General features: G+C 41.0%; 1 protein-coding gene across 7 annotated transcripts in view; it reads right to left on the reverse strand.

Annotated features, from left to right (window-relative positions):
* Window positions 1-218: 218 nt before the first annotated feature.
* Window positions 219-26,720, reverse strand: part of pald1a (phosphatase domain containing paladin 1a) — a 65,661-nt gene continuing 39,159 nt past the window's right edge. For all 7 annotated transcript variants that reach the window (XM_074619062.1, XM_074619064.1, XM_074619061.1 and 4 more), the window contains 2 exons: window positions 15,774-15,929; window positions 219-2,711 (listed from right to left, as the gene is read on the reverse strand). In XM_074619062.1, the coding sequence (XP_074475163.1) occupies window positions 2,562-2,711; window positions 15,774-15,929 (306 nt within the window). In that variant the 3' untranslated portion in view covers window positions 219-2,561. The remainder of the gene's footprint in view (window positions 2,712-15,773; window positions 15,930-26,720) is intronic.

Below are 26,720 nucleotides of genomic sequence, written 5' to 3' on the forward strand. Positions count from 1 at the left end.
GCTTCTTAGCGGTGCGTATCTAGAGCAAAAAAAGATGATGCCGAGATAAGGAGGAAAAAGACAGGAAGCCGAGGAGGGAAGAGACAATTATTTGGCTCCGTTGCCAAATCGGAAACTTCAATGAAACATAGCTCGTGTGCAAAATGTCCTTCCACCTTTCCATTTCTCTCCTTAGGAAAGCCAACAATAACACGATACCACAAAGCAGACAAAGGCTGTTGAATGTATTTGATTTATTTTAGCCCCCAAAAAGAAAATAAATGGCACATACAGTGAATAAAAGCTGATGCATTTCCTCTATGAAGAGTGGCTGTTTGGAAAGGAACCATTAAATTAAAAGCACAGCTAAGACGTTAGGGTGTTATTACAACCTGCACATGTACTTTCTTACATCAGAATTTCCATTTTCATTATCTTTTTTGCCCAATTAGTTTGAATCAATTATATACAGTGCAAATGTTTTCACACATTGACAGAAAAATAGTAACCGGAGGCATCTGTAGGAAGGCTTTTCAATTTCTTTTCTGGCTTATCTTTCTGGTTTTAAGGCAGGATTCATGGTTTTTAAAGCACACTTTGAGCTACAAGTTACTTTACAACTAAACATAGCTAAATAAAGAATAATAATATAATCCAACAAAAAGAAGGTGTTAGGACTTTTAAACAAATACTGTACAGTAAAAGTTATTTTATGGCACGCTAAACAACAATTGGCACAATGTGAACATAAACAAAGATCGAATTGTTGCCCTGATTGGCTGACAATGCAATTACAAGTGAATTATGCAGCTTTCATTGATGCCACCAACAGCTGCAGTTGTTAAAGGGTATATTTATCAAGTGATGTCACCTGCACTACAAACATCATAACGCATCGTGCATTGTGGGTAATGTAGGCACCAGGTTTGAACAAGGAAAAATAATCCAAAGACTATCTACTGGATCTTAAAGGAGACATATCATGCTCATTTCCAGGTTCATACTTGCATTTTGGGTTTCTACCAGAAGAAGTTTACATGCTTTATTGTTCAAAAAAAAAATTTTTTTCTCATACTATCTGTCTGAATGTACCTGTATTCACCCTCTGTGTCTGAAACGCTCCGTTTAAGCGCCTGTATCTTTAAGAACCCCTCCCAATCTGCTCTGATTAGCTTGCGAGAAAAACATGGTGTACTTTGTAAAGGTAGTTTAAATTTAAGGTAGTTCTCAAGTTGTGGGCGGTATATTCATGGATGTATAATAAGACCTGGATACGGTACCACCGCTCAGCCTCGTTTCCAGCGGGAGAAACACTACTATACTGCGCATATTCAGTTGGCTGCATAACCCGGAAGTAAACCCGGAAGCTAGAAAACGTTTTTGCTGTATGCGCCAGGCGAGCAATTCTCAGTGGAATGAACAGGCGGCATCTTGGGGTCCGGTATCCAGTTCTTATAATACATCCATGGATATATTCTAATGAGCCTGCATGTGACATAGGAAGGGGAGCCAAACCTGAACTGCTTGTTGAATCACACGTTTTCTGATCTAAACAAACAACTGACTGGGTTGTCTTATTTCACAGTTTGTGGGTCGGTAGGCACTCCAGATACCCAAAAGTATGTGCACAAGCACTGAAAAGTGAGTTTTTCATGATATGTCCCCTTTAAGGAAGTGATGTTAGCATTTCATGAGACTTAAAACTTAAAAAATGATCATTAAAAAAAAGTATACATTTGTAATTTTTTAAGCAACGTTGCTCAAATGTTTCCAAACGCAAATACAAAAGACACATTTACAGCTTCAAAGTAAAATCAAACTAACATAAAAGTTCCTGACATGCTGTACTGTTAGTACCTGTATCATGACACGTGTAGATAAATGTAAAAAAAGAACACATTGCTGGTGTTATATATTGCTGCTTAAGAAACTCTGACCGACAGCATTTTGCGCAAAACTCCTCTCAACAACATCCCCCCTCTGATCGGCTTTAAGAAACTCAAAGACACGTTTAAATAACAACAGCTTTCATATGTACACATGGGAAAAAATGAAAAACCTCAAGTCGAACAAATGCACAGCCACTGATGACAGCTGTGCTAAGAAGAAAAGGACAGGGCTCAAGAAAAATATCAGGTCACACAACAGCAAACAGTCGTGACACAACCAAAATTGTTGGCTAACAACACAGTGGAATCTGCTTCTCTCCTCCATAACAGCATTTAACTCGTCTTGAAGTTTAAAAAAGGCTGCCTCATCTTCAAAAGTGAGAACTCATAAGGAAAACATAAATATTAGTACATTGAAATTCTATGTTCTACCATTCATAAAAAAAGGCAAAGGCACAAATATCAACTTCTAATATAGGAGCAACATTCTGCTAAAACTCAACATTAAAACAGCTAAAAAGAAAATGTTAACATCACTAGAGAGTGTTTGAAAAAAAAAAAGTTTAAAGAAAAAGCAATAGATGAAGTGAAGATATGCATAATACAGGGGTAAATATAGAAGGCATAATAATGTAAATGTCTTTTATTCTGAAAAGCACAGTACTGTTTTGGTGCGTTCACAGTGATCCTCTCTCAGATGAACTCTCCTCGGAAAGGAAGTGACTGAATGTTTTGCTGTTGCCAGCGGCAGCGCAGCCTGGCCAGCGGCGAGTCCCTCGGGTTCTCAAACTCGGAGAAGCCCAGCTGGTTGAGGATGTCATAAACTCCGGCTCTGGCAGCCACCTACCACAGAAACACACGAAATGTTAATGAACAGGCAACACAGCCAGCCATGCTTCTTTTTTTTTTTTTTTTTATTTGTCCGTCATGACCACACAAATACTTTGACCGCCACTTTTTTCAGAGTTAAAGCAAGTTATCAGCTGTGCAGCTGTTACACTGGAACAACAGGCATCTACTGCGGCTTTGGAAACAACAGGAAGTGGAAGAAGAAGTATTCAGATCCTTCCAAAATATCGACACCACAATGAAAAAAAACCCCGCAATTAAAGTTTACTTAAAGGAGCGCTCCACTGATTTTACACTTGAAGTTTAGTTTACTCGTTACAGTACTATTAAGCACTCGGCAGTCGAGCCATTTTGGCTTCATGCGCCACTGAGCAACTCTCATAGGATTGAACGGGAGCCCGCCTCCAACGCTGTATCCAGTTCTCTTTATACATCCATGGTTATCTCATGAAAAAATAAAAACGAAATCATTCTACACCAGGTGGCTCATATAAATATTATTTTTGTTATTCAGTTTATTGTTTAATAAGCGCAAATAACAACTATGTAGACCGGATGAAGATTGTGCCAAACCAGTCGCGTGAGCTGTCCTTGAGCGTGACACTGAAACCCAATTGTTCCGGATGGTCAGCCCTGTTTCTTGCATGGTAGCGGTGTGTGAGTGAATGTATGAATGAAAGGCGATTATATTTAAATGCAGTCTATTTACCATTGAAGAATATTCATATGAGCCTCGACGGACAGACAAATAGATTTACTTTATTGATCCCAAAAGGGGGAAATTATTGTGCTACAGCAGTAGGTTATCCAGGCAATGCACAGGAACAGTAAATATACATATCAAGACTAGAGATAAATATCTATAGAATATCTATAGAATACGCAATATAAAGAATATATTAGAATACACTTTAAATATACCAGACTACTACAACTAACATGTAAAATAGAAATAACATACGATATACATTAGCAATTTGTGCAACTTTGTTGTAGTTTTTAAATAAAAATTAAATGAGGTATGATTGTAAATGAAGTATACCGATGTGCAAGATTATTGAAGGAGCAAAACAGAGTGGAGTAGAAACTATAAAGCTGAGAGCGCTTTTCTAGTCTTTCGACCACTCAAAGCACTTTACACTACATGTCAGCATTCACCCATTCATTCATACACTCATGGCAGAGGCTGCTAAGGGGCCAACTTTGCCCATCAGGATCTAATCTAAATACTCATTCACACACCGATGGCTATGCCTTCGGGAGCAATTTGGGGTTAAGTGTCTTGCTCAAGGACCCCGCAGCCGGGGATCGAACCACCGACCTTCCGATTTGTGGACAACCTGCTCTAGCCTCTGAGCCACAGCCGCCCCTGTGAAGTGAAGTGTTGTATAGTGTTGTTATTTCTTTGGGCAGGAAATATTTTCTGTATCAGTCCTTGTGTGCGACTATTGTACTCAAGTGCAGTATATGGGACATCCTTGGAACAAAACCATGGAAACAGGATGTGTTATTCAGTTTTTCTCTGAGTCATTAGTGAATGAGGGAGGACAGTGAGAAACACGACGAGGTGTCCTTCAAGTGAGAGAGCGAGTTCAGGGTTCGTGTTAAAGCAGCAGGTCATACTGACTCATGGTCTGCTTCGGCTATAGGGCTGATGGGAAGCACCACGGACAACCAGAAACATCTGGCCGTAAAGCCAAACAATACAAACAAATACAAACTAAACCCGGCAGACACCGACTTCCCTGCAAAATCTTTAAAGATCGAGCAGAAGCGCCACAGCTTGCCCAGTTTACTCTGCAGGAGAGGCTTGGAGGAAACTGGACTGTGGTGTTCAGCCACTAAATTTAATAAAAGAGCCTGTGAGAGACTAATAAAATCAAATCCTGCTAACAGAGTGTGTCAAATTTATTTATTTCCATCGATCTGTGTATTGATTTTCACATCACGACCCATTTATAAAAGGAACCGCCAGCTGTTTGTAAGAGCCTGGGAGACGTTCGGGGGACTGACTCAGCGGCGGTAACGTGGCCTCAAGCGCTTTGCCAACTGAACCTCTCCCTCTTTGCCTTCGGGCGGTCAAGAAGTCTGCAAATTTTGGAGTGGAGAGGAATGTGCAAGAGGAGATGCATACTTTTAAAGTACACAAAGTTGAAGAATATGACTGTGGTTATGTTCTCGAAGGCTGTGAGGTAATCCTGTATGAAATACGTTTAAAAAAATGCACCGTCAGGTTCGAACGCTGAGGAGGACATAATGGAACAATGAACAGGAATAATAGTATCAAGATATCCCTTTCGCTAACAATGATTATAGCTTAGCGGGCCAGCTTTGTGCAGAAATAAACACAAGGCACCGCAGAGCGTGGTCTAGATTACCTTCTTGCTGACCATGCAAAATCAAATCTTACAATAGAGATCATGTATCGCTAAAACTTTTAGCTTTGTAGAGGTTCAAACCTTCCCCTCGGTCCTGTGAGCTGTGTCGCTATACGTATGAACACATAATCATGCGGCTTCCATTGTCCTGTTTTGATTCAGCTTTTTATAGCAAATGCATGCACATCCATGTGTTTGTGTTTGATGTGTTCCTGGACGGCTGCCAGCGTGACTGCTGCTGCTGTATGAGGTCTTCGGTGGGAACAAATGAGTGGGGTGCAGCTGAACCATTAGTCAGTGGATGGGACTCCCAAGACCACTTCTGGGCTATTAACCAGGGTACTTAACCTGACTCATCTACTCCACAGCCCAGCTGTCTAAATAGGGCATGAGAGAAAAATCTGAAACAGTGAAAAAGAGGATGTTGGGGAGGTTGAGATGGAGAGAGGATAAAGAGTGACTGCATGCCATCTCCGTGGGTCAGAGCTGCTGAGGGCGTTCACATTTTGTCATCTCTATTCTTCTTCTTTTTTTAAAAGAAATACGCTCTCAAACCACTCCAGCTACTAAATCCACTTATCCTCAGTCCATCTATGTGTTCAGTACATTTCAAACCAAGATTTTACACCACAGAGAGGTAAATACACCACTGCCATGATGTGCTAATGCCACCCCGTAGCTCTGAAGCTCGGAAGTGGTGATTGTCTGGTAAAACGATGACTCGCTGGAACGTACCGTCCATCTGGATTGACAGTGAAGACGATTACACAACTGATGTTCCAGACAAGTGTTCCTTTAAACCTCACAGCAACAACCATCAAAAGCACTTACTTGAAGCCTTTTCTTTGGAGATGAGGCAGTCCAGCTTCCCCTCTCCATTAAACAAACACTGACTGTGAGTTCCAATATCCATACTAGCATAACATCATTTATTATGCCAGGAAAAGATTTATTATATCCCAATTAGGGCTGTCAAAGGTAACGCGATAATAACACATTAACGCAATTTCGTTTTAACGCCACTTATTAACGCACTTTACGATTTTTAGGTTGTAGCGTGCTCAGTTTTAAAGCTAGATTGGTACCAACCATGTCATTATGGATTGTTGGGAAGGAGGCCAAATGACGCTTCACACTTAAAAAACTGTCATGGCCTTTTTCAAAGAGATCCCTTGACCTCTGACCTCAAGATATGTGAATGAAAATGGGTTCTATGGGTACCCACGAGTCTCCTCTTTACAGACATGAACACTTGCAGTTCATCACATGCAGTTTGTGGTGAGTCATAGTCAAGTCAGCACACTGACACACTGACAGCTGTTGAGTTTGCCATGTTATGATTTGAGCATATTTTTTATGCTTAATGCAGTACCTGGGACGGTTTTTGGACAATATTTGTCATTGTTTTGTGTTGTTAATTGATTTCCAATAATAAATATATACATACATTTGCATAAAGCAAGCATATTTTCCCACTCCCATGTTGATAAGTCAATTAAATACTTGACAAATCTCCCTTTAAGATACATTTTGAACAGATAAAAAATGTGTGATCAATGTGTGAATCGCGATCCAATATTTTTAATTTAGTCCCAATACTTAGTATGTCAAATGCAGTATGCCAAAAATACCAGGATGGATGTCCGACTGCATCCGGTCGCACTACAGAGTGCGACCGGATATGAGCAAGAGGGTCAAAGTTCAAGGATCAATGTTACGCAAAGTAGTATATCCCAACTGTATGCATACTGCGTGCAACAGTACGTACTTTGTAAAGGCAGCTGCAGTATGTACTAACGCATAAAGAAAAAGTATATGATTTGGAACGTCGCCTATATTAACGTTATAGTCTGCAGCCATGCCGGCAGCTCTGTGAGGCTGCACAGCGATGTTTTGCGCTAAATGCTAAACATTGTAAACCATTCTCACCGTCTTCACACATCAGCATGCTAACATGCGCTAATAAACACTAAAAACAGAAAGTACCATGTCAACAATCCTCACAGGCACATTTTAACATGGACTTTTTAATTGGATTTTAAAGTTCTTTTATGTTGACCTGTTTGTAATGTAATTTAAATTTGTCTTGATTTTCATACAAATCAAATGAAACCCACCCCCTCATGTGTGCAGCTGTGGTGAAAAAGAACATCTAAAAGAAATGAGATGTGGGAAAAGCATCAAATCAATACATGTGCACACAAATCAAAACAGATCAGATCTTTGATGGTGAATCGCGGGCGGGCCCTTGAAGTTGTTGGTGCACAACTTTCTAGGTGACAGTACACAGAGCTGTCGGGGAGATGCCTTTCATGCCGCATTGAAGAGATCACAAACGCCAATACTCATTAGGCGGCTGGAGCGGCTGTGGGGGGGGGGGGGGGGGGGGAGCGGCGCAACGAGGAGGCGCTGGTCTTTCCCACAGTCGGCTATCTCAAAGGCTGCACATACCGGGCGCCTGTGTAGGGGGACAGGGAGGCCTCTGTGCCACACATCAAAACAGCTGGAGTGACTGATAGGGTACCTCTCCTGCAGGCATCCATGGTATGCACTGTACACAAGTCCTGCCATTGTGTAAAGGGCCACGCTTTGGATTAGCAAACATGGATTTCAATTCCAATAACTCCTCTGATGTTTCTGCTGTGATCTCACTACATGGCCACGAGGCAACACGGGCTAATGACGCTTAGGGACAATATTTGTCCAACGTGCACACAATGTCGCAGGGAGCGCTTACTTCAAATACGTACTGCTTGCTGCTGCATGGTTTTGATCCTGCAGTGAAACAACACAAAACACATGCTCCCGTGTTCAAACAACTGAACAGAAGCAACAACACCAAATAGGTCAGAGGCTCCATATCAGCTGGCACAGGCTGCTGCCCTGCATGACTGGAAACACTGTGCTCCCGCTTTCAGCCGTTGTAGAGATCAAATTAGTCCACACACACATGCATACAGCCAGGGCAGGATGCAGGACAGACTGTACCGCTCAGATCTGGCAGGTTGTGTAACCGTGGCTTCAAATGCACGATCAATGCTGGCGATGACCCCCCGACCGCAGCCTCCGGCGTCGTAGTTTGTCATTAATGATCCTGCCACGGTCACTGGTGATAGGCTAATGATTGTGCCTTCGGGTTGGTTGGGTCAGATTGGCTGGGCCGCTGCCAGATTCGGCTGCAACTGGGCCAGTGAACACATCGCAGTACTGATGGCGATGGGGGCTAAAATGTAGCACATACTGTATGTCACAAGAGATTACAGCTCTTTAATGTTCTTTAAACAGAAAACATTCTGCAAAGTTGACCTTAAATTCTGTTCTGTACTAGTTTTCATTTTGAGAACAGCGTGGGAAGGATTTGTGATTCTCATTTTATCACATTATCCAGTGAAGATGACGAATGTGAAGGACACAGTAGAGAAAACAGAGTCCATGTCTGTACAGAGGGAACAGCAAAATGTGCACCAAGCACACATAACAAAACAAAACAAGACATTTATGCTTTTTTTTCATCAGGGACCCGCCCCGGATATGAGTACACTTGACCCCAAAGTCCAGTCCGTACCATACTCGAGTCCACTTGAAAAGGTGGTCTCAAGTACGGTTCTGAAAGGACAGGCTTTTTTCAACACTGTTGGTCTCCTCTGAACTGGACAGCGATGATTGACAAAGCAGGAAGGCAGGCGAGAGGTTCCTTAAAATATAGACAATAGTAGGCGATGGGGTTGGGCGATGTTTGTTATTTTGTTTAGCTAGTTTAATGGTCTTAATGGTCTTTAGTTGGACAGACTAACGATGACTGTTTTAGTGAGTTTCATTGTGTTTCTGTCCAGTTTGAATGAAGTGTGTTTTAGGATCATCACCAGAACAGCTGATCTCAACATAAACAAATACACGTAGATGACGAAGCAAGTGTACTCGGGTACAGAACAACTTTACTAATGTGAAAGCTGAGCGGCGGGGGAATGGAGAGGGGCGGCAATCGTACTCAAGCACGGTACGGATCAATCGTACCTAATATGAAAACGCCCTCAGATGTCTACGTGCGTTCTGTCACAGCTGTCGATTCTGGAGGCCTCTCATGGGCACAGAAATCAATCAGAATAAAGATCTCTTTAGAACAACTAATCCAGGGCCCAATGCCAAAGACAATGGTTGCCACAGCAACCGTCTCCCCTCACAGAATCTGACCGGTTCAAATCAATTTCTAAATTTTTTCGGTACAGTGTAACTGAGGGTAATTTTTTTTTAGTATGTCTGGCAGCAAACTTCTGTGCTCATCAGGTCTGAGTTGTGTTTAAGCACTGCACTTCCCAGAGAGCTCCTGTCAATCAAACGGTGTCTAGTGCTGCTCTGACAGGTCGAGGAAGTGTCTTTCTATTCAGTCCAGACTGCGGCTGCTGAAAATGAATACAAATCTGGAGAGCAGAATACACTGGAGAATAGGAGGAAAGAATGGATAACCTTCCCTGCATGTAGTTGACATTTTAATAGTGTGCACTATTCGTATGGACACCCCTCTCTCTTTGACCTTATACAGTATGTGTGTGTATACATGTCTGTATATTATATATATTAGGGCTGTCAAAGTTTACACGATAATAATGCGTTTACGCAAAATCATTTTAACGCAGACATGCCTACTTTATGATAATCACATGCAGTTTGGGGCAAGTCATAGTCAAGTCAGCACACTGACACACTGACAGCTGTTGTTGCCTGTTGGGCTGCAGTTTGACACGTGATGATTTGAGCATTTTCTATGCTAGATGCAGTACCTGTGAGGGTTTCTGGACAATATTTGTAATTTTTTTGTGTTGTTAATTGATTTCTAGTAACATATACATACATTTGCAGAAGTATATTTGCTAGTATATTTAAATACTTGACAAATCTTTCTTTAAGGTACATTTTGAACAGAAAAAAATTTGATTAATTTGCGATCAATTGCGATTAACTATGGACAATCATGTGATTAAATATTTTAATTGACTGACAGCCCTACATATATGTGTGTGTGTGTGTGTTTTCCTGCTTTAAGGTTCATGCCATGTAACCATGACATCATGACTGTGAATCGAAGCCAGGGACCTTTATGTCAAATGTCATCTCACTTCCCTGCTGCCTCCCCACTACTCTCTCATTCTCAACCACATGCTGTGATGAAGCATAAAAGAAGTTTACAGCAAGTAATTATCAATTAATGTAAGACATCTACCTGCCTCCGCTGACATTCAGAACCTAAAGAGCATCTAACTTTAGGGACAGTTTATTAGCGACAGGTGGAGACGTGGCGCTGTCAGGTGTCCACTCATCTGGGTTTGATTCATGCAGCAGCTCCATCTAAAGTGAGCTCAGACCACAAGTAGGATAGTGATGTGATTTGGATGTGTTCTTCACTGGAGTTTCATCCTGCAGTGGCCGAGCACCCCCAGCCGGTTTGCAGCGCATTAACACTGGACTGTAGCATGTGGTCAGGGCTCTGTCAGCAGGCTAGTTAGCTGTTAATTAAACTCCCATTCAGTCTGAGGATAAAGTCACTTTATAATGTGCCACAAGTCTCCAGCACCACGCTTAACATGTACAACCAACTGTGAGCTGTGGTTCACTCCTGGCCACAGGAATCCTCTTTTCTGAGGTTACCGTAAGTTCTCTAATAGCAGGTAACCTGAATTTACCTCAGAAGCAAAGAGAACCAGGCTTTTATATATGCCTATTTCTCGCCTCAAATGTTTTCAGAAATGAGAAAGTTTGCTCCGGCTGGTGGGCGGTGCTTGGTATTTCCTCAACAGACAAACTTTCTCATTCTACAGCTAAACAGTACACTACAAGATGTTTCTGAAAACATTTGTGGCGAGAAATAGGCATTACAGTAACAGAATATTGATTCATATTTGATCAGCGCTGCCTAGTTTGACGTGTGATCGGAGTTCGCGAGTGATTGACAGCTGCTCAGAGATGGCAAGGCTCCAGCTCGGCTCTGATTGGTTGTTTTCCTCCGGTCTGTGAAATCTTGCAGATACCATTAGGAGCCCCGGAGGAAACAGAGGAGCATGATTTTTTTCTGACTCATGCACTATTGTCAGGTAAATATGACCGTTTTATAAAAATCACTTTTTTTTAAAAATCATAATTGCTCCATTTCTACCTACTGCTGCTTTAAGTTCTCTAATAGCAGGGTCATATCAGGCGTTCCACTTTGCCTTTTTCCCCTCAAACAATGTTAAGCTACCATGAATGAAAACCAACGTCTTTTCCAGAATTTTCACAATAAAAGTCTTGCATCAGTGTTGAGTTTAGTTGTCAATAACTGGTGAGTACATGACTCTGTTGTTGTAATGATGGTGCTGTGGAAAAGTACATTTGACTAAATTTTACCATGTGAACTGTTGCAGTAGGCTACAGGCAATTCCACCCATGTGTTGTTGTTTTTTTTGCCCGGCCTTTATTAGCAATCGGCTATTATTTGCTCTTATATGAGAATTTACTGTAGCATCTCACATAAATTGTGCAATTTTGTTTCCAAATCCAGAGAGGAAACAGTGCTTTGATGAGGATGTAGTATAACACTTGAGAGAAAACTGTCAGGCCTGCAATCTACTCTCTGTGCAGCTGATGGATGGCTGTGATATACCGGACCGGTTACCCGTTTCCCTCCAGACCTTAACCGGGAGGTGAGAGCAAACTGCACCGGCACATCCAAAGGACATTTTGAGAAACTTTATCGAAGAAGCTGCTCAGAGGTGAGGGGTTAGGATTTTCAGCAGTTGGAGCTGTAAACTAAAATGTGTCTGAGTGGTTGACTCAGGATTTAAAGGGCAGAACGAGCACAATTCAGCACTCAAAATACTTTCAGTACATCTCAACTAAAATTCCAATCGATTAAATAACATTCGCGTATGGCGTTTGTATCATTAAGTTCCACCAAGGTCAGAGAAGAGGGCAAAATTGTTTACTCATTTCAAAGCAATTTGTGAAAGAGTGTATAGTTTGTATAAAGTCACTCACAGACTCACTTTTTAATAAAGTTTCAAACTAAATACTTATTACTCATGTGGCTATAGTCAATATTTTTATGATGACACTGTCATAGGTGTCGCTTGTAGTAATGAACCTACAGAGAATTATCACCTGAATCTGCAGCTCCGCTTGGCTTTACACAGCTTTATAGTGAGTTTCAACTCTTGGTTTAGCTGTCATGCTACTTTACTGTCTTGGCTCACTCTCACGGCTCTCACAGTGTCGTTTTTCGACCGCAGCAGGCAGCTGTTTTCAGCAAAAAAAAGCTCTAAAAACCCACTGTACATTATCTGCTTAGCACCAAACAGCAGACAGACACAGTTAATACCTAGCCAGTGAACATAGTGGCGAATTTAGCAGCTACAGGGCAAAATATTTCCCTCAGGAGTTGGTAGAGACCAAAAACAGAGCTAAAAGAGAGTAAATATTGGACTTATGTTCATCAGGTGGACAGAAATGCGACTCAATGAATGCTGGTTGCGTAATAAACAACTGTTTGCTGACAGGTTTGCCATATCAACTTAAAGGTACAGTGTGTTGGATTTGGTTACATCTAGTGGTGTGGTTGCAGACTGCAACCAACTAAGCACTCCTCCGCTCACTCCTCCCTTTACAAGACTGCGGTAACGCCGTTCGCCTCGCTCAGAGGCCATCCTTACCATAATAACACTAATTTAGGAGCAATGAAAGTCAGACGGCGGCTGGCGGTACCGCGGTTTAGCACTCTGTGGCTCACATTACCGCAGTTTTACAAGCGTGTCATAGAACTTCAGTGGCCTACCGGTAACGTAAAAACACGAAAGGCTCTCTCTAGAGCCAGAGTTTGGTTTGTCCGTTCTGGGCTACTGTAGAAACATGGTGGAGCAACATGTAGGACTCCGTGAGGAGCACCCGCTCCCTATGTAGATATGAAGGCCTCATTCTAAGCTAACGAAAACACGATTCTTAGTTTCAGGTGATTATACACGAATGAAAACATAGTTATGAATATTTATTCCATTTCTGCTAATAGATCCCCCGAAATGTCACACAATGTTCCTTTAAAAAAGTGATAATATGTCAATGATGTGTTCACAACTTGTTACCACTGCCCTCAAGGGGCTAAAAAAAAAAAAAAAGTTATTGCAGGTTTAACAAACTCTGAAAGACTTTTTCAAACTTTGAAACTATAAGGAACATTATCCCGATACCGGGACCAGACTGCTGAGTTTTTGCTCACAAGAAGGTAGTTTCAGTCGGAAGGAAGAACAAAAGAAAGACAGGAAGGAATAGCAGCAAAAACAAAAGTCTACCTATCTGATAAAATACAGAAATAACCTGAGAATGACATTTCAACGCGTGTTTTCTGTTGCCTGCTTTACAGTAGAGCGTCCCTGAACCCTGTGTGCACGCTTGTATTTTCTCATGGCATAACTGGGCCATTAGAGTCACTCTGATGCACCACATATATTTGCTATTCATAACAGGAAGAAGATGCCCTGATTGACCGCGCATATTTCTGTGACAATTGTTTTCACAGCTATTGTTCTGGTCTATTTTGGAATTCCGCGTTTTTTCTTTGAGTTTATTCCACCTCAATAAGGACAAAGAAGGAGGAGATTTTCGTTTTCAAAAACATTTAAGGCTTTTTGGCGGCGTTTCTCCAGGCCGTCTGCTCGCAAATGAGAATAGCAAATGGCTGCGAAGTTGTTTGCTTTGAGTATACGTTTTAGACACTCTAGTCTGACAGTTTGAGAATACAAACAAAAGAATTTCATCATTTCATATAGAAAAACACATGGTAAAGTTGCTGCAGATGGAAATATGCTACTTCTATTAAAAAAAATCTGATTGAAGAGGTTTTGCTGAGCCTCAGTGCTAAAGCTGCGATAACAACATGACAACTAACACCTTTTAATTAAAACCAAATGCATAGAAAGTACACTATATAACGCAGTTTTATTATTTATATTTACACTTAAAATTCAGCTGCGCTGCAGCTTTAGTTGATCACACTGAATGTGTTTTGTCAACCTGCCAAAGTGCTTATTTTTTTACCACCATGTGAGTTTAAGGTATTGCAACATACATTTTAATTGCAATGTGTATGTGTGTGTGTGTGTGTTAGTGTGCACCGGCACTTACAGACTACTCATTTGTTTGGAATGCACATAAATTCTCCACTTTACTGTAGGGCCACAGCTGGCCAAACGATTAATGTACCCAACAAAAACACAGAGGCGAGACATTATGAAGTTCAGTGTGTGAAGAACCAGGCCACAATAGAACCAGAACCAGCTTGTAAATTCCTGGAAGAAAATCCAAGTGAAACTCTGGTAACCGGTTCACAATGTGTACAAACTGTTGAGTGTGGAAAGACAAAAAAAAAAAATCTCCCGTTTGTGTTTTTCTTCCGCCGAGCTATTGACACTGCCACGATTTCAATGAAAAATCTCACGCAACAAATGAGAAAGGGACAAATTAGTCTTGAAGGCCACCATAGCAGTTATTTTCACCCTCCTCTAGTGCCCGGAAGCAACACCTGACTTATTCAACACAGCACAGATCCAACAAGATATTTTTCCAAGGACAATTCAAGAAAAGACGCATTAAAAGCAGCGAGCGTTGTAGTACTGGAGACCACATTTTTTATCTCGTCTCAGAATCGACCGCATTTTTACTTGCTCGCATCTTTACTCAATCACATCTTTACTTTTTTTATTTATTTGTTAACACCTTTACTGTGATTGCTCGTAGAAAACAAAGGGAAATTCCCACACAAAAAATTCACCTGTGCAATGCCTTTTGACTATTTGATCAAGACATTTCTCATGGTATACTTATACATACACACATATACAGTATGTATGGCAATAAAAGAGGTGAATGAAGAGGAACTTTGTTTTTCAGTGGGTGTTTTTATGGGAATGTGGATCTTTTGGATTAATTTGAGGGGTGCCTCTGGTTTGCATGCTCCACACATAGACTGTATGTAAGAAGTGGATGTAGTCACTGTGACGTCACCCATTGGTTTGTAGACTGCCATTTTGAAGCCTTTAAATTTGTCATTTTGGCCATCGCCAATTGCAATTAACTTTCATGAACTGAAAACACACTTTGAAAGGGTTAAAGTTGTAAGACGAAAACATGGACAACGCCGTGGTAGCAACCTGTCAATCACGAGGTAGCCACACCCTAAAGCATACCCTGCTTTATGGTCTATTTAACCCTAAATGGTACCATAATTTACTAAATGAACATCATGCTGTATTGAAGAAGACTTGAAACTAGCGATTGAGACCATAAACTCATGTTTACAATGTTTACTGAGGTAATAAATCACGTGACTCGGAGGTTGCCCACTGGCTCCACATTTTATGATAAGTGTGTCGTGCAGTGTGGGACTCGCGGTGGTCTGGTCTTGGTCATGACTTGGTCTTGGTTTAGGTGGTCTTGACTACAACACTGCCAGGAGCATTAACTTGATTGAATTAATTTAGTGGTTTAATAGAAGGCGCATTATTATTATTATTCCCTGCTTAGTTATCAGCCATATTCCCTGTCCTTTCTGTCTGATTTTCATTTGCGTCAATGTCACAAAAAGGAAATCAAATGCTTTTATATAAAATGCACACTTCTATAAATATCAAAGTGAGACAGAAAACAGAAGTGTGGGTACCTGTTCCATCCAGAGAGTGAAGGAGCGCTGCCAGGAGTCTTTCTTCTCTAGATGCAAGTATGTGTTGAAGAGGATGAGGTAAATGTAGCGCTCCAGGTACTGCAGGCTCCTCAGCAGCAGCTGCTCACAATCCTTCTCCGTCTTACCACTTTTGATCTGAGAGAAGAGGGGGGGAAAAAAAGCTCTATTGGTACATCAAGTCGGCACAACAAAACACATTTCTTTCCCCAACAGTCATCAGTAGCTTACGTGTTTTACATTTGTAAACTCTGTAACTTCAACGTCTTTTAATTGCCTCCTGCGTGTAGGCTGCGTTTGCATAATGTTGCTCTCTCTTGACAACAAACCTGCCTTGATGGTGTTTACCGTCTTTTCACTTAACTGAAGCTGAACTCTTTTCAAGTCTAACTGAAATAATAAGTAAATGTTTAGAAAAAAGATGATTTGCAATCAAGAGGCGACGTGTGCTGAATATGTTCCGTTCAATTTAAGTGCAGTAATTCACAGGGAAATCACAATAATGTGAGTCCAAATCACGATATCTCCACCACACTTCACATTTGTCGATCCCGCTAATGAACAAACATACATCCATTCAACAACATAACAAAAAGGTGATGACGCACTCAAGTCATTATGGCGAACTCAGCAAGAAATAAATAAACATTCACAGGTCATATTGTGTAACACAATGACTCATTTTTAATTATTCATAGATTAATCACACAGGGGTCGTGTGGTGAACAAGACGACCAATCAGACGTGTTTTCAGCTTATATAACATCCTCCATTCCTGCAAGGCGTTTCTCTTATATCCCCTCAACGCCCCGCCTGCGTGGACATTATTTCCGCTTAGCGCCAACATAACATTGTTTATCTTGGTCTCCCTCAGGCCATCAGCTCCAGCAACAGAGGGTCAGTTTCCTCTAAAGTGCAGGCACAGTAGCAAACAGATATTGTGTTGTGAGCCACGCATCAACAACTTTCACAAATCTGCTGCAATACACACAATAACGAAAGGACAGAAAGAGAAGAGGCTCTTAGCAACCAATTCACACCGTCACTCTCTTTCCTCCAAACAAATGTTAGAAAAGAATTATAATTAAAAAGTAAAAAAACACTGAAATTTAGCAGATCGAACTTCTGCGGTTTTATATTTTAAAGTTAAATTACTTCCCATCATGCCTAAAGCAGTAGAGGAACTGCAAACACGTAATATCAAATATCACGATGCTCAGCGCATTTAATTTATTTAACAATTGTTAATTTATTTAACAATTGTTAATTTATTTAACAATTGTTAATTTATTTAACAATTGTTAATTTATTTAACAATTGTTAATTTATTTAACAATTGAGACCAATTTAAGTTTTGGTACTCAGCGCACTTAATTTATTTAACAATTGTTAAGTAAATTAAGCGTGCTGAGTTAATTCAACAATTGTTAAATAAATTAAGCCTGCCGAGAACCCAAACTTAATGCAGAGGTCACATCAGTAATCAAAACGGAAACTTTTGATTAATTCGTCTCTCGCAGTATAAAATGCTCCACAAAAGCACAGTTATGGAGTTGAGAAACGGTCGATGGTATAAATACGTCTTTTGAATCAATGGTGTGAACATATTGTCCTGTTAGTAACTAAGATAAATTAATCCTAAAAAAAATATTTATCTTATTAAATTCTTCATTAAAATTAACATATGTCAAAAGTTTTTTCGATACCAAATCACAGCATGACTTTTTCTATGGTGTTCCTCAATGTCTTGGTGTCTCAATGTGGTATTTTGGAGGGATTATTGATCGTTTTTATCACTTCTCGAATGGTAAAAATGGTTAAATTTATCCCCAAATGTGTGTTACAAATTGCTGCGACAACTTATGAGACATAACTGAGCATGGGAATGACCATCACATACTTATATCATAATGCCCTTATACATTCTCAGTTTCTTTTAATTAAATAATTAATTCATGTTTATTTCTGATTTATGACTAGAAGAACTTGACACGCAGTGCTGAGCTGCATCTCAAATTACTCTTCATGTTCCCAGCTTTCAGATGATGTATACCACTTCTATGTGACATCTACTGTTGACCTGCTATCTCCCCCTAAAGACGCCCTGTACCCCCTTAAAAAAGACAAAAACGGGTCTATTGTGGGTCTCAGATGGACTCATACATACTGTACAGTCTACAGGAGGTGCCAGAGAACAGAAACAATGAGATAAAAGAGACTAAAAGCTGCATCTTTATGCAGCAGCTATGAGTCATTTGATTCAGTGTGAACAAAGTAAAGTATTGCTAAATGCAGGGTCACATGTGGTAATACACCTTGTACGAACCCAGCTAAGTGTAGGTATAAATGTGAACTTGCTGAAATCACATGTTATGATGAATTACATCTCTCCTCCTCATTCATGCCTGTACTTACCTTGTACCAGATAACAGAACCGCCCGCTAGCTCGGTCCTTAAAAGACCCTGTGATTTAAACAACGTGGGCGATCACGGTTATCTGACAAAGCGAGGCAAAGTGAAGTATTTGCGTCTAGACAACTTCAAGCTGTGCGTGATACGGCCGACATAATCTTAGAAAACAAAAGGAGAAAAACAACTGACCAACGTCTCCTATCGTGTTCTTTCATCTCCAGAAACCCACGGGCAGTTTTGACATTTGGAAGGAGCTCAGTTGGTAAGCCACCTACCAGAACTGTCACCCTGACAGTTGTTTACTCCCTCTGTCTCCAAATACCCCTTAAACTCCACTGTTTTATCAATAAACACTATACTTATTATTCTTCTTATGGTAATTACTGAATCATTTGAATTTTCAGTGTAAAACCCTGTAGTCAGAAACACTAGAACCGTGCAATTATCCAAAGTATGAGATGCTCCTATAATCCCTTTGATTGTGGCCCTGTTCAGACCTATTATTAACATGTGTCCTCAGTGATTGGATCACAAGTGGACAGCTTTAAGTACGTCTGTTCACACCTCATCCGGCAATAATATGCGTCTCTACATGCGTCTTGATTGTCCACTTCTAATCCAATCTCACTTCCCCGCTCTACATGCAAATAAACACGTAGTAAACACACGGCTAATACAGCAGACGTTGTGACGTAATATTACAGGAATGTCAGTAGTAATATCTTACATATTTGTGATTCGGGCACATTTTATTAACATTTTTATAACATCAAAATACAGGTACAGGGCTTCAGAGAGCCGGGGAGGAGAGAGAGCGAGCGAGCGGTCGGGCAGACAGGTGTCAGCTCCGTTCAAAGCAGCAGAACAAATACACCGACACATCTCCAACAATATGATAATAATGCACTTCCCGTGCCTAGTCTGATAGTCTGTAGATTATGTAGCCTATAGATAAGATATATATTAATAAAATACAGTTGTTCCGACAGGATACAGTAGAGCACTGCCTGTCTATTCACATGAGGAGCTCAGAGACCCGCGGATCCCAGTGGGACGTCAGTTGAGTAGGCGGTCCTTCAATGTGGCCCAGGACACATTCGCGTACACACTGCTAAGAGAATGTGGCCATATGTGGCCCAGACCACCTCTGAATGTTGTCTGAAGGATCTGATCTTAATGCGTCCTGAGTGCGTACACACCTGTACTTAGAGCTGTCCACTGTCCGATCACTGAGGACGCATGTTAATACCAGATCTGAACAGGTCCAAGAGACAAGATAATAGCACTCACACAGGACTGACTCACTACTGTCTACATGAGGGAGAGGATAAAGCCTTTGCAAGCCAATCTTGGACACGAGGTCGTTACGAATTCATACGAAATGTCAGTCCACATAAAAATTAGATACATAAATTAAAATTTAAATAGCCCGAACGAACCGGCGAAGCAGTTCTGTAACAGCACTCCTACACGGGTACTTCTCATAAAAGAGTAAGGCCGGTAATTGGGGTCGCTCTTCAATTACAGCACCGAGGTAAACGCGGACGGGCTTTCATCAGTGTGGCGAGTCGGTGTCAAGATGTTTTCCCTGCTTCTTTTTTTTTCTTTTTCTGATTGCTTAGAGCGTTGAACACTTCCAGGCATCAAGTGAAAAGACCTGCCATCCAGCTGTGTGGCGGAGCGGGAGGTGTGTGCGGGATTGGATAACATGTCAATAGGGGTTAAGAGAAAGTAACGAGCGGGGACGAGGTGTAGCGTGGCTCTATGAACTGTCGGCAGTGCTTCAGACGCTTTTCGCAGCAGGAGATTGTTGTCTGCATCCTAATGAGCCTTTTAACTGCCTGATTAACTTTGTTTTTTGATAGATAACGCAGGTTATCTGCTCACGGTTTGCAGGGGAAGTATATTAAATACACTGTGGGGGCTGCTGCACAGAGAGGTTCACCAAGTAGGTGGGCTCAGCGCTCAGGGTAATTTGAAATGTGCACAGTGCGCCATAATACGATCATTCCAGAGCCGAATGACGCAACAGAGAGAGAGGGGGAATGAGTGGGGTTTCCTGTCCGTTCCCAAACAGCCGTGGTCGGATCCCAGTTTTCCGAGCATCTGCAGCAGAGCGGAGGAGAAACTACACCTATGCAAACAATGGATGTGCTGTCTATCAACTCTCCCAGGACACAGAGGAAGAAAGAACTTTTATTTTTTAATCTTTCTCAGTTAACATTGAGTGGCAGAGCAGGTGAACGCCGGTGAACCCGATCACCCTGTGCGCCCTGCTACCCCAGGGGGCTTTTCAGCATTTCATCTCGTAGCCTCGAAAATCCAACAGTGCCAAAAAGCCTGGCAGCTATCTGAGCACATACCAAGCTCATAACACACACACACACACACACGTTCAGATCAGTTTGAAAAGATTACATAATTCACACCTCTGCAATCTGCAGAACTTTTATTCTGTGGCTGCCATCTGTGTGTGTCTGCATAGACCGAGCCATATGTGGCGGAGCGGCCTCTCGTGCACTCTCAGGAATTCCTTTAGAAAGAAATGTGGTGAAGATTCTGAGTACATTTCTTTCATTCCATGTACGAAGAGGCTCGCTTTGAAAACTTTGGGATTTGTGTGGATTACATTTTTTTATAAATTCTGTGAAAATTCTATACTGCGCTGATAAGCATCATGCACTTTTGACAAGCTAAAAAAAAGTTTAGAAAATAATTTATTACTTGCTACATTGAGATGAAAGTCTTGTAAAGATAAAAGGAGAAAACTTTCTACTGAGTTGGCGAAAAAAGAAAAGAGGAGAAAAAGTGTGAGCTACAGCATCCTCTTATCTCGCCTGGCCTTTCAGAACAAAGGGAGGCGACTGGTCATTCCTCATTTGCTATCAAAGGTGAAAGCCACAATTGAGCCGGCCGCTGAGGTGTGATGATGAATGCACGGGCGCGGTTTGCAAGAAATGCATCTGTGTTTTTTATAATAACGTAGAACTAATCAATTTATTGTAATGATGATAAGAAGATAAATTTGTGGTATTTTCATTTACTTATAGACTCATAACATCGGACACTCTCTGTCCACACACCGTTCAATATGCACTTCTGTTACGCCATGTACGCAAACCACATACCATCAGATGTGAGGTCAAGATCAGACTAGAGACGTAACCACTTAAAAGATGTAGTAGAGTAGTAAGCTACTTGCTTTCTTCCGATGTTTGTGTTTTTTAAACAGAAAACACAGCTTTTATACTGCGATATTTACTGAAAATGACATAGGCTGCAGTAGCCTAAGTAAACTTTCAGGCTCCTGGTGATCTCCCTCCAGCAGCTGTCACCTTATTTAGGTGTTTGTAGTGAAATGAGGAGGATTTTGTTACCATTGGACAGAGCCTGGCTAGCCGTTTCCCTAACTCTCGGCCAGAAAGCGAATAAGTGTATTGCCTAAATGTCAAGCTATTAGTTTAAATGCCGACATTTATTGACTTCAATTGATATTTAATAATATCTTTTATTTGTTACTGACTGTGTCTTAACACATGTACTGCAAAACTATTTTTTTTTCTTGTTTTTAAGTCGCGAGAGAAGGGCTGATGTGAACTACATTGGGTTTAAGCTTTATTCTTTCTCCCTTGTTATCTTTATCCTTTTTGAAGGTAAAACTGCTTCAGGCACTGAAAGCTTTAGCTCTATGTAACAATCTCTTTCCATGAAACTAAATTGATTTTATTTGCTTTATCCAGTGTTTCAGTCTCAAACCGTTTAACTCAAACACGTCGGACCGAGTTCAGACAAAAGTTCACAATAATCTCCGGCTAAGCGTCACAGCCCGCAGCCTGCAGGTCTAGGTGTATTAAAGATAAACACCACCCACTTATGAGACATACCGCCTGACCCGTGCCCGTGTCTTGTGTAAACAGGGATGCGGAGTGTCATAAGGTTTGGTTTAAAAGAGTTTCCACATGTTGAGGAATCACAAGTCCTTGATATAAAAGGGTTAACAGGTCATTCTGTCGTCATAACAGCACACACACAAAGGCCAGGCAACGATGACAAGTGCATCAGCATTCATAGAAGGAGTCATATTTACAGTCACACACAGACTGACAGTCATTAGATAAATCAATAGCACAAGCTATTTACGATTGACTGACATGCCTGACATTTTGCTCACCAGGGTGTTTGTGGGCACTAAAGATTTATGTCCATATCTGGCAGTGAATCTCTTTTCCATGTGTGCGTCAAGCATTGACAGCATTGACATCTCATAGGCCAGATTGACATCTCGCCTCTTACACTAAAAAAGGCAGCGACAAAAACGTCAGATGGTTAGAAAGGCAATTATTGGGTATGCCAGTTCTTTTTTCCCCCTCATAATTTGTCTGGAAGAAATCAGCTGTTATATCGTGCACGGTTTACGGCCCGGAACGCTCGGCCATCGACCTCTGTTGGACTCGTGTTGGTGTCGGCCCGTTGCCCGTAGCTTTTGTGGTGTGTCGGGCACCGTTTGCACTAATCCACTCGTACTGGCAGCCCTTCAGCCAGGTGAGCATGTTGAATCAGCAGCGGAGGCAGTCACTGAAAGAGAGCTCTCTGATTGGTCGTTAAATCAGGTGAATTAAGGCCTTTACACACCGGCGGCGTTTTTTTCGTACGATTAATTCGCATTTTTTGTCGTGAGTTCTTTCACACAGAACGCAAATATTACGCGGCAAAAAAACAATACTTTTTTTCCGGAACGAGGGCGATTTTTCTGAGCTTTCGCACCGCAAATTCAGGCATCAACCAATCACGTTGTGCGGATCAGGTTGAGTTGCGCTTATATTTAACAAACAACAACACGGAGGCTTGGAGCGGAGCGCATACCAGATCCACTCCTTCCCTTCTTACTTTTCACAATAAAAGCCCTAGACATATAACATTCACAGGCGAGTATTTTCGCATTTTCATGTTGTTTATTCGTCATGCCCCCGGTTTGTGAGGGCCTTCAGTACATGAAGGAAGAAAAACAAAACACCAAATAGTGTTAAGTCTGAGTGATAACTTGTTGTCTTTCCTCAAATCTGGGACTTCTTTTTCTGGATTACAAATACAGACTACTGCCATGTCAAAAAAAATAAATAAATTGTATTTTAACATATTTTAACGGCACTTTATTTGAGTTTTCGCCACTTGTTGCTCTCCACTCGCTAATATGGGAAGATTTCTGAGCTGTGTTTGCCACAAGAGTGTGTGTTCAGGGGTTATTTTGTAGCAGGGCAACTTTGGGTGTATGAGGACATAAAATAAAAATAATTCATTTTTTGTTCTAGTCATTTAAATCTACCGTACTGAAATGATCTCATCCATAAAGAAAAGTACAGCTTTTGGAGGGAACGCCGTAGTTTAATCCCTGAATGGTGGCAGACAAGTGTTTAAGGTCGACCTCTCCGCAGGCTCATGTGGGTGAGAACCGAACTGAGAAGAGCACATTATAGAGAGGTCCGTCTGCTTGACATATGGTGCCAATTACCAGCCGATGGGGTTGCCGAGGTAAAAAGGCCAATCCATATTGGCCCTTCCCACCCAGGTTTGCACAAGCAGCCATTCATCAGCTTCTACAAGAACACCTCCCACACAAATCCTAAACCAAACCCCGACCTGTCTACAGTGGACAGGCAGCCTACACATGGCTCCTCCACTCAATGTACAGACAACTCAAAGTCAAGTTTACATGCTGATTTTCAGGTAGGTTCATTACAAAACAGGGCCCAACTGCAATATCTGGAACTACTTTCCATCCAGGATGACTTTTTGTTGCCAAAGCTTCTATCATATATCATATATTTAAATTAAACAGTAAAGTTACCATTTGTTCCTCTCTGTGGATCTTACATGGACACAAAGGCGCATGCACACATAAAATAGATTTCACAACTGACTCATCTTCACTAATTGGCTTTTCCTCTGACGCCACCGCATCGGTACATGACTCAAAAAAGGTTAATGACCTGTACAATTCCCATCTTAAGACTTCTCTGACTCTGCTCGTCAGGCTCAGCTCTATACTGTCAAACTTGCCTAAAAAAATTTATTAATCTAAGCCATTCTTAGACTCAAATGCACTGAAGCTAAACTGTGATTTGAGCTGAATGTTCAAAAGTTGCAAATAGTAACATTCATTTTTATGTCACCGTGTTAAGAAAGGCTATAATTGGCATGTTATGGTGCATGTTTAACCGTCATTGGATCTTAATGGTGCCCTGTGGAGTTTTCTTGAAAACAAACAGAAGTTATGTTTACAACCGCTGTAAACATAACTTCTGTTTGTTTTCAAGAAAACTCACCAAAACTCATTTGGCGTTTTCGGGCCGCAGGAATTTTTTCATAGATCTAAGAACTTAGTTCTAGGAACCACTCGCAACTAGGAACGATCGTAGTTCGTAGAACACCATTTTCAGATGCTTTTTTTGCTCCTATTTCAGATTTTTTTTTTTAAATCTGTTAGCAATGTAAATAACAGACGACACAAAACCCAGAAAAAAAGCTCGTAACGAAATAACTGCCCCAAAAAAATAAAACATAAATAACAGCAGCCAAAGTATATTTGGTGACTCATTTTAGCATTTATTATTCTTATTTTGTTTTCCGACCAAGAGAGCGATGCCATCCGCGATCGATTAACTAGTGGACAACTGACAATCGCATCACGCTCTGTAGAAAAACACAGAAGACGACGGTCGGCCAAATTCCTAAATAGAATCAATCAGGAGTTCATAAAAGGGTAGTATCATGAAGACCTCTGCACAAATCTGTCCAAAACTGATGCATTCAAGTTAACTCTGATAAGTTAGTCTGATCTATGTTCTTAACACAATGCTGTCAATCTCGGAGACTCGAAGACTTTTCAAATTAGCAAGCATGTAAGATCAGCTCCTGCCACAAAAACGATCTAGTCTATAAAACATCCAGTCTTCAAACAAATCAAAAGAGACCTCGTCGCCTACACCCAGCTGCTGAAAGGGTAAAATATAGATATATTTCAAATGCTCTCATCTTCAAGGCAATTTCAAATTGACTCATTTTCTAAATTTTTTTACAGCAGGTAATTCATATAATTTCAATGGAGCTGTTATCTCCTGGTGTTTATTATGAATTATTAAATCATAACTTTGTTTTTTTAGTTTGTCTACTTCTATAAAACTTAATGTTCTAGCTCAGTTTTGCTTCTGTTAAAGTCGATATGAAGCTGTCCAACTTCGATTCGAAAGGTGAGATATATTCTTATTATATATACTATTATTCGTGTTAAGACCTTTGACATCCTAGTGTGTTCATCCCTCAGGTGCTGGAATGTGTGAAAGTGAGAGTGAGAACATATTTCTTATATATTCCTCCAGGTTGCATGAACCTAACCAGCATATGTATGGTTTTTTTTTTTTTATATGCATGCCATTTTTCAGACCATCCACCCATCCAGTTGGCCGCCTGCAAGGTTGGCCAGTAGCAAAGCAATCCAAGTTATATATATATCATCTGGCTTCAAGCTGCAGAACTGATCTTTATGGATGAAGATGGTGCCCAAAACTTTCTTTTTTTAAAAGGGAGCAGAGAAGTCATGTAGCAGCCAGCGAGAGGAGGGGACGGAGATGCCTTTATGTTAATGGTTTCTACAGATTCCAATCCTCTGTCTGTCTTTTTCCAGTCGCTCAGCCACACTACGCTGATTAAATCACAAAGTCGAGGTTGAGGTGGATTTTAAGGGCGAGCTGTGTCAATCTGCATACTATTCAGATCTGCCATCTGTCCATCGAGCCAAGGGCTTGAAAATGAATGTGAAAATGTAACTTGGTTAAGACTTTAAAAAGTTCGGATACTTTCTCATGACATCACAAGCAAAGTCTTGTGGATTATGATCCATATCAGAATATAGATTTAACCTTCCTTTCATATCTAAATACTTAACAGCTCTAGTAAAGAACAAATAGTGTGCAACACAAAAATAAGCCTCACAAATAACCAAAGATTTGGGGAACTGAAGACGGAATGTGCTGTATAATCAAAGGTCAATAGACGTTTGACTATAAAGGCCAATTTCTCAAGCAGGAATACATCACGTGTCTGGTGAGCGGAGATTACAAAAGCCACAGGAGGAGACAGGGCTCATCAACTTAGCCTACACAGAGACTGGAATATCTGCCCACAATAACCACACGCATTATGGTACATTCTGTACATGCACATGCCTGGCAACAGAGTACTTGGAGCCTCCCACTGTGAATCAATCATTTACTGAGGTATCAAAATATCTTGTGCATGCAAACCCAATAGTGGGTGGGTGGGGGGGGGGGGGGATGGGGGGGGGGGCATTAAAATGGTATTTCTGCGAGCTAAAACGAATCAGATATTCTAAATTTCAGAACCCACTGGAGTTCTTCTAATCAAATTTGTACTCTTGGTCACAAATGGCATTTTGGGTATTGATGCTGGGGGTTTTAATAGAAAGCAAATGTATTGATGGTTGACTTGTTTTCTTGTGAG

The sequence above is a fragment of the Sebastes fasciatus genome, chromosome 20, assembly GCF_043250625.1.
Source record: "Sebastes fasciatus isolate fSebFas1 chromosome 20, fSebFas1.pri, whole genome shotgun sequence".
Classification (NCBI taxonomy): Eukaryota; Metazoa; Chordata; class Actinopteri; order Perciformes; family Sebastidae; genus Sebastes; species Sebastes fasciatus.